Raw genomic sequence first — 16,445 nt, 5'->3', positions numbered from 1 at the left:
TGATCTTGTGCCCATGGCCGCCCCTGCTTCTCCCTGTTCGCCATCTTTATCTTGTGGGATGAATAGCATTCTCATATTCCAGTGAGCCAGTGGGATCTGTCTCCACTAACATGGCTTTTTTCTGCCGTACAAGTTAGAACAATTACTGATGATGACTGAGACCAAGCATTCAAAGCAGTTAATTATCGGGTGTGCCTGGTGGCTCAGTGGGTTAAGCTTCTGACTTCGGCTCAGGTCATGGTCTCACGGTGGTGAGTTTGAGCCCCGCGTCGGGCTCTGTGCTGACCGCTCCGAGCCTGGAACCTGCTTCGGATACTGTGTCTCCCTCTCTCTCCGCCCCTCCCCGTTCACACTCTGTCTCTTTCTTTGTCTCTCTCTCTCTCTCTCTCTCTCTCTCTCTATGTATATTTATTTATTTTGAGAGAGAAAGAGAGCATGAGCATGGGAGAGGCAGAGAGAGAGGGAGAAAGAGAATCCCAACAGGCTCCGGCTGACAGCCCCATGTGGGGCTTGATCCCGTGAACCCTGGGATCGTGACCTGAGCTGAAATCAAGAGTCAGACGCTCAACCCACTGAGCCACCCAGGCGCCCCTCTTTTTCTTTATTAGAGTCAGATTATGATCTCAAATACATTTTAGAGACGCCTGCAGTGGCTGATGTCAGTCCTGAGTCCCCACACGACAGCTGCTCGGTAACTGGCCGCCATACTGGTTTACAGACCGTTCTGACAGCCAGGGTGGGAGCCCTGCTTCAGTCTTCGGTCTGATTCAGTGACGCTCGGAACGAAACCTGTCCCGCTCTGCCTTCTCTCTGTTCCTCTCAGACGTGCCGGCTGATGGGGTGTCCTTTGCTAAGGCTTTTCTTCTGTCTGTTCCTTTACTTTAGCCTTTCATTGCCTTGGCGTTTTTAATGTTCATCTGAACCTCACTTCTAAATCCATTTTAATTGAAGCCAGAGATTTGAGTATAACCGTGGTTGATGGGTGCGTCACAGGCTCATGTGTGGTGATGGCTGTGCCCCCCTCCCTGCCCCCCACAAGATGCGTTGGCTGGCCAGTTTGCTGACCGTGCTGCAGCGGCCTGGGTGATTGAGGGGGTCGGGCACCTTGGGAGAACCCGACACCCCACGTCTGACCTCAGTCTTTGACGCTGCAGAGTTCTTCGGCAAAGGGGGTACAGGTGGGGAGAACGGACTTGCCCTGCAGGGAAGGTGGGTTCTGCCTACTGCTTGGATGTGTACATTCTAGAAATTCATGTTGAGAGAGACAGATTTGGGAAAGGGTAATTGGAAACAGTTCTCTTGAGGAGAAAGGCAGAAGGTAGGTAGAGGAGGATTTGAGGGAGGTTATAAAACACTTCCCCCCTCCTCTCCCCCTCCCCAGGAGAGAAGTGATTTGTTATGGAGAAGGAACCAAATGGGAAAGGAGCCGCTTCCTGGGACTGGATGGGGAGTCAAGTGCAGAGGAGAGGAGGAGGGGGCCTCTGTGTCTGTGAAGCGGGGTCTGGGTCTCATCCGCTGAGTCTGGGAAGGGGAGGACCGGCGGAGGCTGTCTGTCCATCTCGAACTTCCCCCGTGTGACCCGGCTGCCTGCAGGGAGTGAACTGGTGCCAGACGAGGGAAGGGGTAGCGGGGGGGGCGTGTAAGGACCACCAACATCCCCGTGCTGCGTCACCGCTCCCACCCCCATTTATCGCTCTGTTGTGCATCGGACACGCGTGGTGGAGGTGATGAGGGCGAGCTGGCCCGCCGCCCTCGTGACCCCGTCCCCTGGTGCCCCTCACCCCACCCGCTGCTCGGCCTTCACGCTCTCGGTGTGCACTCTGCCTCCGCCTGCCGTTCTGTTCTCTTTTCTCGTCTCCCTCCCCTCCCACTCCGTCCTTCACGACATGGCTTCGTTTGTCCCTGCAGGCACATATCAATCAGACCCGGAAAGCAGGTCTAATTGGCCGTTTTTCCCTTACGCTTATGAATGTTTGTGTTTGTTTTGTAGAGTTGTTCTATAATGGACATAACTCTTTTGGATGAATATGGGAAACCGTTTTGGTGTTTCAGTTCTCCGGTTTGCATGAGGGCTTTGGGGCCCTCTGACGGTCCCAGCTTCTTGGGACAGACTTCCTGTGTTGACTATGTGGACTCGGAAGGCAAAGTGCACGTGGAGCTGGTGTGGATCAAAGAGACAGAAGAGTACTTCATCGTCAGCCTGGTCCTGTACCTGAGGGTAGCGAAAATAAACCACTGGTTTGGGACGGCATACTGAATGCTGGCAGCGGTGGCGGATCAGTGTCGCTGTTCGTTTATCTTGGACTAATCGTTCTGCTCTTGGTGTTGGGAGTTAAAATAAAGTAGTAGTCTGTTTGTGCCTTTTTCTTTCACATTCGAAGTTGTGATTCCTGGGTCATTTTCAAGCTAATGTGTAGAGGACCAAGTTAAAATTGAAAAACGTCCCAATGAAAATTCATACAAAATAAGAAACAAGATATCTGCTTCTCTTCTGCCATACAACTTAAAAAGCAAGGAATTCTTCTGACGCATATGATTGTGTGATCACTGTATGTGTAGATCTGTGTGATCACTGTGCATGTATATGTGTGTGTGTATGTGCATGTGTGATCACTGTGCATATGTGTGATTACTGTGTATGCACGTGTGTGATCACTGCACGTGTGTATGTGTATGTTTGATCACTGTGCATGTGTATATGTGTAAGTGTGTGATCACTGTGCGTGTGTGTATGTGTGTGCGTGTGTGATCACTGCGTGTGTGTATACATGTGTGATTGCCCTGTGTATATATGTGTGTGTGATCACTCTGTGTGTGTGTATGTGCATGTGTGATCACCGTGCATATGTGTGATTACTGTGTATGCACGTGTGTGATCACTGCATGTGTGTATGTGTATGTTTGATCACTCTGTGCATGTGTATATGTGTAAGTGTGTGATCACAGTGCGTGTGTGTATGTGTGTGCCTGTGTGATCACTGCGTGTGTGTATACATGTGTGATCGCCCTGTGTATATATGTGTGTGTGATCACTCTGTGTGCATGTGTATATGTGCATGTGTGATCACTGTGTGTGCGTGTTTGTGTTGTATAGATAGGTTTTTATTTCCCTTATTGGGTAGAACCTCAAATAAGAAAATGTATATAAATATGAACCTCATTAAACTTAGAAAGTGCTGTGTTCCTGGCATTCAGCAACCACGTTAATATTTGATGAAACAAAGTAAAATACCTACTGCATAGGGGAAGATGTATCTGAAATCATCAGGACAAACTGTTGCTGCTTAAGAGCAAAGTGTGATACAAACGCGGTAACGCCCCCCCCCCCCCCATGTTAGTGGAGGCGCTAAGTTAGTAGTGAGCACATCCTATGCAGAGATGTCTTCAGAGAACTGACAGGTACTTGGGCTTTAAATAGAGGTAACATGTATTTAAGCATATGTAGCTTTTTTAGGGATTTGGCTCTAAATTAGTTTAAGATTGTATAGATTATTCTTGATCATGTTTTTATCACCCACTTAAGGTTCCTCCCAGCAGTGACTTTTGGAATGCTTTGTTAGTCTTGCTGGGGGGAGCTCCCCCTCCTGTCTGTTTTCTGTTTTTCTCCTCCTGAGCAATCTGATCCGCTCTTTTGAAGTACGTGTGTGTGTGCGTGTGCAATAAAAGATCCGGGACAGATATCAGGTTCTTGGGCAAAGAAATGCGACAGTACAAAAGACTCCCGTCCTGACTCCGTCCCTGCCGTCCCAACCTCAGGGGCCCTGGGAAGGGAGAAACCTGAAATCTGTGTCAGAGCTGAGAGCGAGGGATGGTGTCATTTCGTGGCACCACCAGCAGGGTGTGGAGCACTTGCCTCGCCTGGGTGAGCGTTGGGGGGTTGGTGGAGGGGCAGTGGCTTGGACAGTGCGGAGGACCAGATGTCACGAGAGGCAGGTGGCAGAAGTCACATGTCACCCGCAGGATGGAACTGGAAAACGAGCACAGAACGGTGTGTGGTGACTCCTGGAACTCACTGGGTTAAATGGTAGAGGGTCCGGGTGTCCTGGAAACACAGGAAGCGAGGTGGAGCCAGAGGAAGGGCACTGTTGCCTTTACCCACAGTGGAACAGTATTGGGATGGGATGGGAAGCCGGGTACTTCTGGGATGGCAGTGCTGCGGGGAACTCCTAGGCTGGAGCATCTCGTTATAACTCTTGGCCATGTTGAATCGAATGTGTGCGCAGTGTCTGTCTTCCCGCCAGGCTGCTCGTCTCGTGAGCAGGACTGTGCTGTCTGGTTTGCAACTCTTATCTCTCGCACCTAACAGGATGCCAGGCTCATAATACTATTTGTTGAATCAACAGAAATTATTATAGGAAACATAGCAGCAGCTATGGGAGCACGAAGGAGGCAGGGATGAATTCTGACTGGATGAGCCTGGGCGCCCTTCACTCTGAGCTAACTTTGGGCAGTGCTGGGCAAGGAGAAGCGAGGCGGAGGAGGGACGTTCACAGGGCGACTGTGGGTGTCTCATCAGGACAACGTGTGTGTGCCACGGGTCACCAGATGTTGCTGGAAGACTCCTCCCTGACCCCACCTGCCCTTTCATGGGTCTGAGATAATGTTCAGCAAATTTTTAAAGCCGTTTCTTCTGAGATTTGTCTACATTTTTCTAAATAATATTCTTCTCTGGCGGTTTCTGGATTTGTCTGTTGTAGACACCTATTGACCTAAGGTAGATAAAATAGAGCCCTTTTACTCCAGCCACGTCCCCTCTTGCATCATACCAAATACAGCAGGTTTATAACAGTTGTTATGGTTTGTTGATTATGGCTGTGTTACCATTCTCTGCAGAGTCACATAGAGTTACACGCTTCTTTCTTTTACAACTTTGTATTTTTCTTGGAAGAATAACTGCCCTCCCATTTTTCTTACATGGTTTTAGTGAACCGAAAATTTTCTTAAAAGTTCTGTTCAGTCTTTACTATGTTGGTCAGTTTTTTTCAGTGGTTTTTCTTTTCTCTAAATCAATCGTACCAAATAATCTATGAATTCTGTTTTTTTGCCCAGGCTGTTTCATTTTCAGAGTTCTGCCTCTATTTGTTTTAAACTTCTTTCTAGCCTTGCTAGATGGCTCTCGTCCTGGGAAGTTTCCTGTGAGAATCTTGTTTTATGGAGTCTTACCTTCCTCTTTCTTGATTTCTGCCCCTTTTTCAGTGGTGCACATTCTCATGCAGCTAAGAAAAGAGACACGGGAGACACATTTTAAATCTACAAATTCCTGAAAACGTCTACTGGATAGTTTAATGGGGTACAAATGGTAGGATAACAAATATTTTCTCTTAGAATGTGAAGACATTTTTTTCGGGGCTTTTTATCTTAACGCTGTTATTGTTAGAGATGATGCCATTTTGATTGTCCTTCCTTCGTGTGTGACCCTTTTTTCTTCCGTCTCTGGAAATTTTTAGAATTCACTTTTCTTTCTTGGTATTTTAAAATTTCAAGAGAATGTGCCTTGGAGTAAATCTTTTTCATTCATTATGGGTCATTTTAAGAATTTTTGTACTTTAATTCTGGATTAAAAAATTTTGTTATTTTCTCTCTCATCTTTTTCTGTAACTTTTATTAGTCATCATCCTTTTTGGATCCTCTCGTCTTTCCAACCTTCTGTCTTACTCTTGTGTTCTGCTTCTGTAATATTGTCTCAATTTGGCTTTTTAATGTTTCCGTTGAATTTTCTTTTTTATTTTGATGATCTGCTCAGGTTTTTATAAGAATCATTTTTCTAGTTGTCAAACCTTCTGTATCTGTCTCACAAACGCAGTATTTTCCTAAAAACAAGGGTTGGCAAACCCTTTTCCACAAAGGGCCCAATAATAGTCTAGCCTTTGCGAGACATACGGCGACCGTTGCCTCCACTCAGCTGAGTCACTGCAGCGTGAAATCAGCTACAGACGGTGCACACGTGAGTGGGCCTGGTATGTTCCAGAAACCTTTATTTACTAGAACAGGCAGCGGGCTGAACTTGGCCCTGCGGCTTTAGTTTTCAAGTCCTGCACAAAAGTCTCTGAGGTTATTTTTAGTTTTCAAAAAGCTTTTCATCCTCACCATTTGGCAAAACTGTGGTAGATTCTTTGAGGCAAAGAATCTTCAATGGATGCTAAATGTGTGGGTGAAGGTAGGAGGAGGAACAAGTTAGGGACGTGGTCTCAGAGCGTCTCGCCACAAGGGACTCGCTGTTGCAGAGGACAGAACGGTGCGTTCGCGGTGGAGGAACCTGGAAAGACAGCACTTTATGTTTTTAAAATGTTCATTTATTTTTGAGAGCGAGCGAGGGAGAGAGCACAGAGCCCTGACGCAGGGCTCGCACTCACGAACTGTGAGATCATGTCCTGAGCTGAAAGCAAGAGTCACACACTTAGCTGACTGAGCCCCCCACCCCGCCCCCGGGCGCCCCTGGAATGGCAGCACTTGAGCCCATTCTCCGTTGCTGCCCTCTGGCCAGATGCCTCCTTCTCACACTGACTGCACGCTCTGCCAGGCCCCGACACGCCGTGCCTCGGCCGCCCCCTCTCCCCACGTGGGTCCAGAGGCATCACGGTATGGCCACCAGTTGGTACGATTTCAGGGTCTCTGGATTCTGGGACACGGCATACTGATGCTCAGATAGGTAACAGGCCACTCGGCCTGAGGGAGGGCTGCCGGGCAGGGCCCTGCGGGGAGCTGTACCTGGGGACAGGGTGACAACAAGCTGGAGCCGGAAGGGCATCTTTTGAACGAAAGGCAGGGTAGGGATAGCTAGGTTTGGAAGGCTCCTCGTGGACTGGCACACTCGAATAATCATCTGACACAGGGGCAGTCCCTGCTTATCTGGTTCCTGGACCGGGGCCACTCGGGCAGGTGCACTGTGGCACCGGAGGGTGAGAGCCCTTCTGGTAAAGGAAGTGGGTGGGATGTGGACTTAACCAGTCGCTCAGGAAGGGGACCGATCTGCCTCCAGGCTCGAGACCGGCTCACCGCAGCATTAAGAAAAGCCCCAGACCACGGCAAAACCAACCGCTTACGGCCTCTCCTCGGCGTGGATGTCCTCACCACCCTCCGTACATGCTTCCTCCCTCACCAGGAGCCCTCCCCACCCGCCCTGCTGCAGGTGCCCACTTTGTTCGATCTGACTTCATGGCTGTAGGAATCAACAATGGGAGAAGTGGAGACATTTCTCAAGAGTTAAGACATACTAGTATGTGTCACAGATCTCCCACATCATGCCCAACATAAGTAATAAACCTTTTCAGGGACTGGCCATCTTAGTATTATATGTAGTGACATTAAATTGTCAGACACCTAAGATAAAAGCATTTAGTGATCATACGCCTTTGTCTGAGAGGAAGCCTTTCGTCTGAAAAGCAAGAGGAATTAGGCTGGATGTCTTAAATACAACGAGAGGATCGAGGCTCACGGAGCTAAATCAATTCAAGAAAAGTAACAGGTGCAAACTTAATATGCCTACCACTAGTATAGAATAAGGGGGGACATATTTTTATGTCAAATGTACTCCAGATGTAAAATCGTGCCTGATTTAAAATCAGACCAGAGATCTGACCAGCCTTCGTAAAGGTGATTTTTGTGTGTGGCTTGAGTGCCGTGTCTTTGTCATTCAGCTCTTACAAGTCCAATGACAGTAACCCTGCAGAAAGAAAATGTTCACATGCGAAAATCATCCAAAGCTGGATGTTGAAGTGTGGGTCCCGCACACCAGGGTACGTCGTATGTGGGATGTTCCATCATCCAGCTTCAACGTGGTTGAATTGTTTTGCAGCATCCAGCGGCTTCAAGGAATAAGAAACATCTGGATTTTCTCCGCACTTCCATTACACAAGACCTGGGCTGCAGAAGCCACGGGGGCTGAAAGCCACCTGCACTGAGCACAGCTCGGGAGGATTACGCACGGGGAGAGGAAGGGGACAGCAGGATGCCTCTCCCAGGCTCACCCCTGCAAAGTCCGCCAGTCCCCCCGGGAAGGTCCTGGAGGAAAGGGCTGGTGTGGGCACAGCTATAAACAGCGATGGGCCCTGCAGAACAGGAGAAACAAAGGTGCTTAGGCCGGCACTCGGGCTCACACATCCATCATTTCAGGTGCACGCGAAATTGTGTTTTCTTCCTGAACACGACGCACAGGGATGAACGTGTGCTGTGAGAAATGTGCAGCGGTCGGGTTTACCTGTGCGTGTGTCTTACCGAACTGCTTCAGCCCTAGCTTGGACAGCTGGCCTCGGGGACCCCTGTCACTTTACCTTCCGGCCTCTGGGGGGTTACGAAATGAACTCTGGGAATTGCCCCAAAGGCAAATGTTTGTTCCCTGGTTGACATAGAGTCCTATGATTGAGTCACAGTGAAATGGGTATAAAAAATATATTCCTTTCTATGTGTCTAACTCAGAAAAGTGCCCATCCACTTGAGATGAAACACCTTTGATCTCTACTGGCTTGCTGTTGGCTGGAGAGAAAGTGAGAAATTCACCATGAAGCAATAACTTTCATTTTTAAAAACTGAGAGCTGATTGTGTGCTGGGCACTTGTAACAGGCTTTACCTGTATCTTTAAAATCTTTAAAAACCCCATGGGGTAGGTGGTGTGCTAACAACATTTTACAATGAGGAGCTGAGGTTCAGAGAGGTTAAATGCCCTGAGATTCACATCTGGTAACAGAGCTAGGGTTCCCCGCTCTTTAAAGCCCATGCCTAACTGTGCTGCGTATGGTCACATGTTCTGTGGTCCCCCAGGTGGGAGGACCTTCATGAACATTTAACACTTGAGAAAAAGAACGTTAAGTGAGTATTTAGCATAACATAAATAAACATGTGTACAAAGCCAATTCTGCCTAATAGGGAAGAAAACTTTAAAAGAATTCTGCTTTAAATCACAGAAACTGATATGTATTAATGTAAACAACTGAGAGTAACCAGTCACTTTAAAGAAGCACCAGGAGGCAGGGCCTGCTCTACCGCGTAAGAAGACTTGGTAGGAGCCACAGAAGGCATGTGAGTGCTCCTTGGTGCGAGACAAGAAGAGACTTTGGAGCAGAATGCAGAAGTCAGAAACAGACACAGACACGTGTTGTATATCAGGGCAGTGACATGGGGGCAGTGGGGAGAAGGGTGGGTTTTAACGGATGATGTTGCACAACTAGATCGCTGTCTGGAAGAAAGACACCACTCCCAGAAAACACATTCTGGGGAGATTATAGACCTCAGTGTCTAAAGCAACGTAAGAAGGCTTCTGGGAGACAATAGGCCATCCTACAACTCAGTAGCAAAAATAACATGATTTGAGAAATGGGCAAAAGACTTGATAGACGTATGGCCAACAGGTGTATGAAAAGGGAGTTGATAGCACCAATCACTAGGGAAATGCAAATCAAAGCCACAGAGAAGTCTTATCTCACACCTGCAAGGATGGCTAAAATGAAAAAAACAGAAGATAGCAAGTGTTGGCGAAGATGTGGAGACAGCGGGAGTCTTGGGCACTGTTGGTAGGAATATAAAATGGTGCAGCCACTGTGGAAAACAGTATAGAGGGTCCTCCAAAAATTAAAAATAGAACCTCCATATGCTCCAGAGCTATCATAATCCCACTTCGGGTAGACACGCAAAGGAATTGACATCAGGATCTCGAAGAGGTTTGGACCCCCTCCATGTTCGTTACTCATAACAGCCAAGGTACGGACATAACCTAAATATCCACAGACAGATGAATGGAAAGAGAAAATGTGGTGTATACATAAAATGGAATATTTTTCAGTCTTAAAACAGGAGGAAATCCTGCTGTACACGGATGAACGTTGGAGACACTATGCTAAGTGAAGTAAGCCAGTCATAAAAGGACAAATCCTGACGATTCCACTTATAGGAAGTGTCTAAAACAGTCAAGCTCATGGGACTAGGGATGGAACAGTGGCTTCCAGGGGCTGGGGCGATGGCAGAGGGGAGTTGTTCAGTGGGTATAAAATTCCAGTTACACAAGATGAATAAACTGGAGAGATCTGTACAACACAGTGTCTATAGTTAACGGTATCATACACTTAAACATTTATTCAGAGGGTAGATCTAAGTGTTCTCACCACAATTAAAAGACAAGACAACATGGGTAGTACTTCCACTTGGTAGCATTTCCAGTGGGGACTCAATTCAAGTTCCTTTCTTTTATTCTTTTAGAAATAGGACCTTCACTTGTTAGGAAGCACACTCCTTCCTTTGATAACTCTAGCCGAGTATTCCTCTCCATGTTGTGCCAACACGTGCCTCTAAATACTGTCAAAAAAAAAAAAAAAGTGACTTTGGGCCATAGTGCCTCAGACTGGAGGCACACAGTGTGTGTCTGATCCTAGTTGGCCCCCCTCTGTTCTTTTCTTTTTTTTTTTTTTTTTGAAGTCTATTTATTTTGAGACAGACACCTGGGAGGTGTAGAGAGAGAGGGACAGACAGAATCTAAAGCAGGATCTGCACTATCAATGCAGAGCCCAAGGCAGGGCTCAAACTCATGAACCGTGAGATCATGCCCTGAGATGAAACCAAGAGTCAGATGCTTAACCGACTGAGCCACCCAGGCACCCCCGCACCTCTGTTGTTTTCAGAGCGAAGCTGAGGCAGGTCCTAAAACATCAACTGAGGAACCTGGTGTAGTAATCTCTGTTAACATCCATTCGGGGGATTTTAGCCCATCCTGGGCGATTATAGCTACGAAAACCAAAAGTCTTCTTATGTAATGTATGTATAAATAACGTCGATGTTTGGAGTCTACCAACATAGCTTCAGTGATGTTTTGGTTGCGTACATTCTTAGGAAGATTTAGACTTGGTGCAAATCAGAAGCACAAAATAAGACTGATGGCTGCTGAAAGTTCATGTAAAAGCAGTAGACCTGGAAGAAATAATGAGCAATTAAGAAAATGCTTAGTGGCAAAAATGTCAATTTGTAAAATCTGACAGGGACCAAAAAATCAATGAATCAGATTTGTGTTGTGAAATTTACGTGGAAAGGGATTGGTGCTATGAAAAAGGAAACGCTGTGCACAGTTCACTTAGGTATCTCGAGAGCCCATCAGAGGTTTGTGTTGCTTTAATGGCATTTAATGTTGCTGTAATTCTGAGGAAAATGTTTTTATTGATAAATAGAGACTACACATCCTCAGAGTCAAAATGGCGGGGTTAAAAACATTCTGTATTGATTTAAAAAGCACACTGCAGTGTGCTTTAAGCTAAGCAAAAATGATCTATTTTTTTTGTAACAGGGACGAGATGGAAAAATGGACGAATGTATGCAATTTGATTTGTTGAAATCACGAAATTACGAGTACATTTTATGTGCAATCCTATTAATGTCGCTATAATGTAATAAAATATTTAAAAATCTGAAATTTAGTTTGGGGCTGCATGAGCTCTGTAAAATTCTGATGTAACTAGACTCTGGAGCCTGCAATAAAAATTATTTGATCTTTTATTCACATCCGGCCCACACCCCAGTAGTCTTCTGTTGCCCCTGGTTCTTGTGCTTTTCCAACTGATTTCGTGCCTTTGATTAGGGCACGAGAAATCGCAGATGTCATGGAATGAGATACTAAGTGGTATCCCTTACAGATTTATAAACCCTGGGCACCCATCTTCCCAGAACACGATACTTTCTTTCTGTAATAAGATTCTGTTGGCTACTGTTCCACAACTAAATTGCTAATTTGCCCTATTATTTGTTCTGCTCAAGTGGAATGAGTGGTCATGCAAGAGAAACTTGTTTCTGAAGCAGCCCTCTAAAACGGCTATGCTGATGTTTCTATTTACTACGCGCTGTGTGTGCAGCTAAAATAGGGCCGCGTGATGCCCGACCATAAATTGTAGGCTCTTCTCTCTTTTCACAAGGAGATAATTATGGTACATTTATAACTTTTTTTTTTTTTTTTACAGAGATCCTCAAAACTCTCTATAGAAAAAGTCCCCAGATGGCAGAACTTTGTTTCATTGGGGGAGATGGGGCAGGGGAGCAAAATTGGAAACCTTCCACATGGGAATAGGAAAAGGTTACGAGTTTCATTCTGGAGGCAGAGCGCGTAATGCAATCTCATGGATTTATGTTACCATTTACATTTATTCCTCAAGGGCATTATTAAATTAGGAAGTATAGCCATGCATTTTAATCACTGTGATTTATGTTAAAAACCTAACAGCAACAGAGAGCGTTACTTCTGCGTACAGCATCATCCTCGCCAATCTGTAGATGCTGGGCTAGGTGAGGAAGTTGTTCCCTTCATATTGTGTGTGGGCTTGAAACCTGGACAGAAACTGAGGATTGGCTTCAAGTGCTTGAAATATGTTGGATTCCGTGAAAGGGGTGAGATTACTGTGTAGCCGATGAAAGTAAACTCTGTGTTTCAGACTTCAGTGTGAGCTCGGGGGTGTTTAGCCATGTCCTTTCTCCTTGAGGTCCAGCAAATACTTTACATTCAAGTTCAAGTTCTTGCTCGTACCTTATGGCACTCATTCTAAACCACAGCGAGGAAACCTTTTTTCTCCTTAACAATGACCAGTGATCCTAAGAATGAAAGTCAGCAAACACTGATTGTGCACCTGTTCAGCCCAGAGCCCTGAACTGGGTACTGCGGTTTCTGAGATCACAAGATATGCTCACTACCTGAGAAAGCCGATCGCCCAGCTCACCCAGGCCTGGCTCTGTGCCATGAAAGGGTGGGCGATGAGGTCTGGCTACTGATAGAAAAGGTGCCTAATTTTGTGTCTTTAGTAGCTGTTCAATAACTATTTGTTGACCTCAATTACATGTGTGGGCAGCAAAATCGATCTATCTGACATTACCCTCTAGCTGTGTGATCTCTGGGCTGAGCTCTCAATGCTGAAACTGCAGGTTTTCTGCGTCGGCTGGGACTTTGGTCCCCTGGGAATTGGAGTCTTAGATTGCACTGTCTTATCCGATCCCGGTCCTCAGAAAATCTCACTGCGAGTGAGGTCTGTCTCTGGTGTCTGTGATGGGTAGTCTTACATGTCATGTGGGCCAGGCTGAGTACTAACTGAGGTGCTGCTATGAAGGTCTTTCGTAGAGGTGGGTAACACCTACAGTCTGTTGAGATTAACCTCTGTTATCTTTGTGGGGCTCATCTATCACTGAAAAGTAAAAACTAAGGTTTCCCGCAGGAGAAGGAATTCGGCCTCAAGACTGCACATCACCCCCTACCTGACTTTCTGGTCTGCGGGCCTGCCCTGTGGATTTTGGACTTACTAGCCCTCACAATGGAGTGAGCCATTTCCTAAAGTTAATCATAAGTATGCCTATCTCCTGTTGGTTCTGTTTCTCTGGGGAATCCTGACTGACCCAGTGTCCCCACTGTCCGCTGATTGGACCCTTTCCTTTCTCTGTCATCACTCTTGCTGCTCAGTGACCTTTTCATGTCCCCCACCCCAGCCCCCCACTGGGAGACACAGCCTCCCGAGGGCTTGTCCTGTGCTCCGGGGCTGTCCTTCTTGTCCAGAGTCACGTTGCTCACCTGGGAGGGTCTCAGGAGGGTGTTGGGGGATTAGATGAGAGTGGGGGTTCACACAGTGTTAGCTAATGTCTGAATCAGGGGCCTTGCTCCCAGAGTTTCTGACTCACAACACCTGGAGTGGGGCCATGAATCTGCATTTCTGATTGGCTCCTGGATGAGGACCCCACTTGGAGAAGTCCCGGCCAGTCTCCAGGCAGCCATGCATAGCTGACCATGTCACTAGAGCCTCAGGAACCAAAGGAGAGGACAGGAAAGAACCCTTTCTTTTTCTTTTTTTAAAGTTTATTTTTATTTATTTATTAACAAAATTTTTTTTAGTCTTTATTTTTTTATTTTTTTTTTTTTAACGTTTATTTATTTTTGAGACAGAGAGAGACAGAGCATGAATGGGGGAGGGGCAGAGAGAGAGGGAGACACAGAATCGGAAGCAGGCTCCAGGCTCTGAGCCATTAGCCCAGAGCCCGACGCGGGGCTCGAACTCACGGACCGTGAGACCATGACCTGAGCTGAAGTCGGACGTTTAACTGACTGAGCCACCCAGGCACCCCTAGTCTTTATTTTTAAGAGAGAAAGAGACAGAGCATGAGTCGGGGAGGAACAAAGAGAGAGGGAGACACAGAATCTGAAGCAGGCTCGAGGCTCTCAGCTGTCAGCACAGAGCCCGACGCGGGGCATGAACTCACAGACCGTGAGATCATGGCCTGAGCTGAAGTTGGACGCTCAACTGACTGAGCCACCTAGGCTCCCCAAGTTTGTTTATATTTATTTTGAGAGAGAGAGAGAGAGCACACAAGCGGGAAAGGGGCAGAGAGAGAGAGAGCGAGAGAGAGAATCCCAATCAGGCTCCTTGCTCTGAATGAAGAGCCCAAAGTGGAGCTTGAACTCACAAACCGTGAGATCATGACCTGAGCCGAAATCAAGAGTTGGATGCTTACCCAACTGAGCTACCTGGGCGTCCCAAGAAATAACTTTCTTAATTCAAGGATAGGGTGAGGGCAGGTGGAGAGGGTAATGGTCAAGAAGATTGGGGGTGAGGGAGCACTGGGGAGACCCAGCATGGGACAGTCCTAAGAAGGCCCAAGAAAAGAAAAGTAGAGGCTTGGAACAGATGATTTGCACTCGGAGGCATGGCCAGTGCATCTTTTTGTTCATCGTTCTGACTCATGAGACTCAGCAAGTGCTCACTGAATAGACATACAAAGTCCCTCTTGAAAGTCATAACCAGATGTCAGAGTTCTATGTAGTAATATTTGGTTAGGACAGGAAGACTTTTCCTTCGCGTATCTGCCTCGAATCCATCAGGTAATATTTGTACATTTCCCCCTGAGAAACCGCTGTTAGCAGAAGGACTCTAAGACGTATTCATTCATTAATCCATTCATTCATTCACTCACTCACAAAACCTTCACTCACTCACAAAACCTTCACTCACTCAGCTAATAGTCCATGGGAGACATTGTTCTGTATATACAGGGGATATTCCTGTCCTTCCTTGTCTTCCAAACATGCACAGCCTAGCCAGGGGATCTCTTAGGATCTGTCTGAGCCAAGGAGTCTACTGACCTGTTCGCAGCCTGATGGAGGGGCGCTGGCTGCCCCGGTGGGCCACCCTGGGCTGGGGCATGTGCTGCCTCGTTGGGTGGAGAAGGCTGGAAGTAAACATTCCAGGTGCCTGATGCCAAAACGTAAATGCTCACTCAGTCATTCCATAATGAATATACACCGCTCTCTCAGTGGGCAGTCGGGCGCTTTCTGGATGGTGGGAATCTGCATGCTGTGTGTAACCCAGAATGGAGTTCCCCGAAAAAATAAATGAGTGATGCGAGTAAAAGCCTGTGGTGTAGTACAAGCACAGTGCAACATGGCAGAGGTCATCTCTGTGTAGATTTGATGGGAGGTAGAGGAAACTGCAGACTGAGTAACTTGGAATGACAAACACAGAACGCAGCTCTCGCTGCACAAACATATATTGTGTCTGCACACTCCCTCTCCCCTCTCCTACCACCAGACACATTAACAGGGTTCATTTTCCGGGAAAATATTCCCTGAGAGTTCTGAATCATAAATCAAGGCCACCAGGAATTCAGCCTCAGGTAGATAACTGTGTTCTTACTGTCCCATTGGTGCAATATGACAAATCGCGTGGTAATGAGAGTAGGAATTCCTTGTGGAGCTAATGTATGCCCTTAGAAAGTCTGGTAGAGGACGGGGTCCGATTCTGGGAAATACAGGAGAAGCCACAGTTGTGATGGAGTGAAGAGAGCTGCCTTTATTCAGGCTCCTTCTCAGGTTATTAAATCCAGTACGGCAAATATTTACTGAGTACATAGCAGGTACAAATTATTACCTGTCTCTACAACATTTACTCTACTGCAGTCTGTAATAAAACTTGCCTATGATTCAACAGTAATTGCCCTGTTTTCAACCTTCAATGTCTATTTAACTTGAAGATATGCCTAAATTTTCAGAGCTCAGATTAAAGTTCCGGACAAGTGTCAGTGAGGAAATTGAAACTCCCTGTGAATTAAAAATGGGTTCATAACTCTGTTTTCCACTTGCCGTATTGGAATCTTAGAGAATTTGTTCCACATGAAAGGAAGTCAGTTGTGCCCATCCTGGGATCGGAAATCCGGTGTATATATATAGCAACCAGCTGCAGATGCTATCGAAAGCTGTGGTGTTATTCTCTCCCTCCTCCTCAGCAGCGACACTGCGAACGCATCTAGAGGAAGACATTAATGTGTGGATGAGGAAGGCAGGGTGCAGCTGAAAACGTTCAATTTTAGAAAGTTAAGAGCATTGTGATCGCACTGAGGTTATCGTGTTTACTCCAACCATCTGGGCATTGAGGGAGTGGAGGACGTCGTGTCCTGGTCCTAACTTTGCTGTTCACTTTCACAATGACCTCCAGGATGTCATTTAGAA

The 16,445-nt window shown here is 46.7% G+C and overlaps 1 protein-coding gene across 17 annotated transcripts in view; it reads left to right on the top strand.

The window, feature by feature from the left end:
- Window positions 1–16,445, top strand: part of FBXO15 (F-box protein 15) — a 108,191-nt gene that overhangs the window by 50,535 nt on the left and 41,211 nt on the right. For 7 of the 17 annotated variants that reach the window (XM_042909947.1, XM_042909946.1, XM_042909945.1 and 4 more), the window contains one exon: window positions 1,991–2,372. The exons of 7 other annotated variants lie outside the window; for them this stretch is intronic. In XM_042909947.1, coding sequence (XP_042765881.1) covers window positions 1,991–2,257 — 267 coding nt within the window. In that variant the 3' untranslated portion in view covers window positions 2,258–2,372. Of the gene's footprint in view, window positions 1–1,990; window positions 2,373–6,979; window positions 7,271–11,931; window positions 12,118–16,445 lie in introns of those variants that run through there. 3 more of the 17 variants (XM_042909944.1, XM_042909943.1, XM_042909952.1) reach the window with 3 other exon arrangements.

Source organism: Panthera leo, chromosome D3 (genome assembly GCF_018350215.1).
Source record: "Panthera leo isolate Ple1 chromosome D3, P.leo_Ple1_pat1.1, whole genome shotgun sequence".
Classification (NCBI taxonomy): domain Eukaryota; kingdom Metazoa; phylum Chordata; class Mammalia; order Carnivora; family Felidae; genus Panthera; species Panthera leo.
This window is presented reverse-complemented; position numbering and strand designations above follow the sequence as displayed.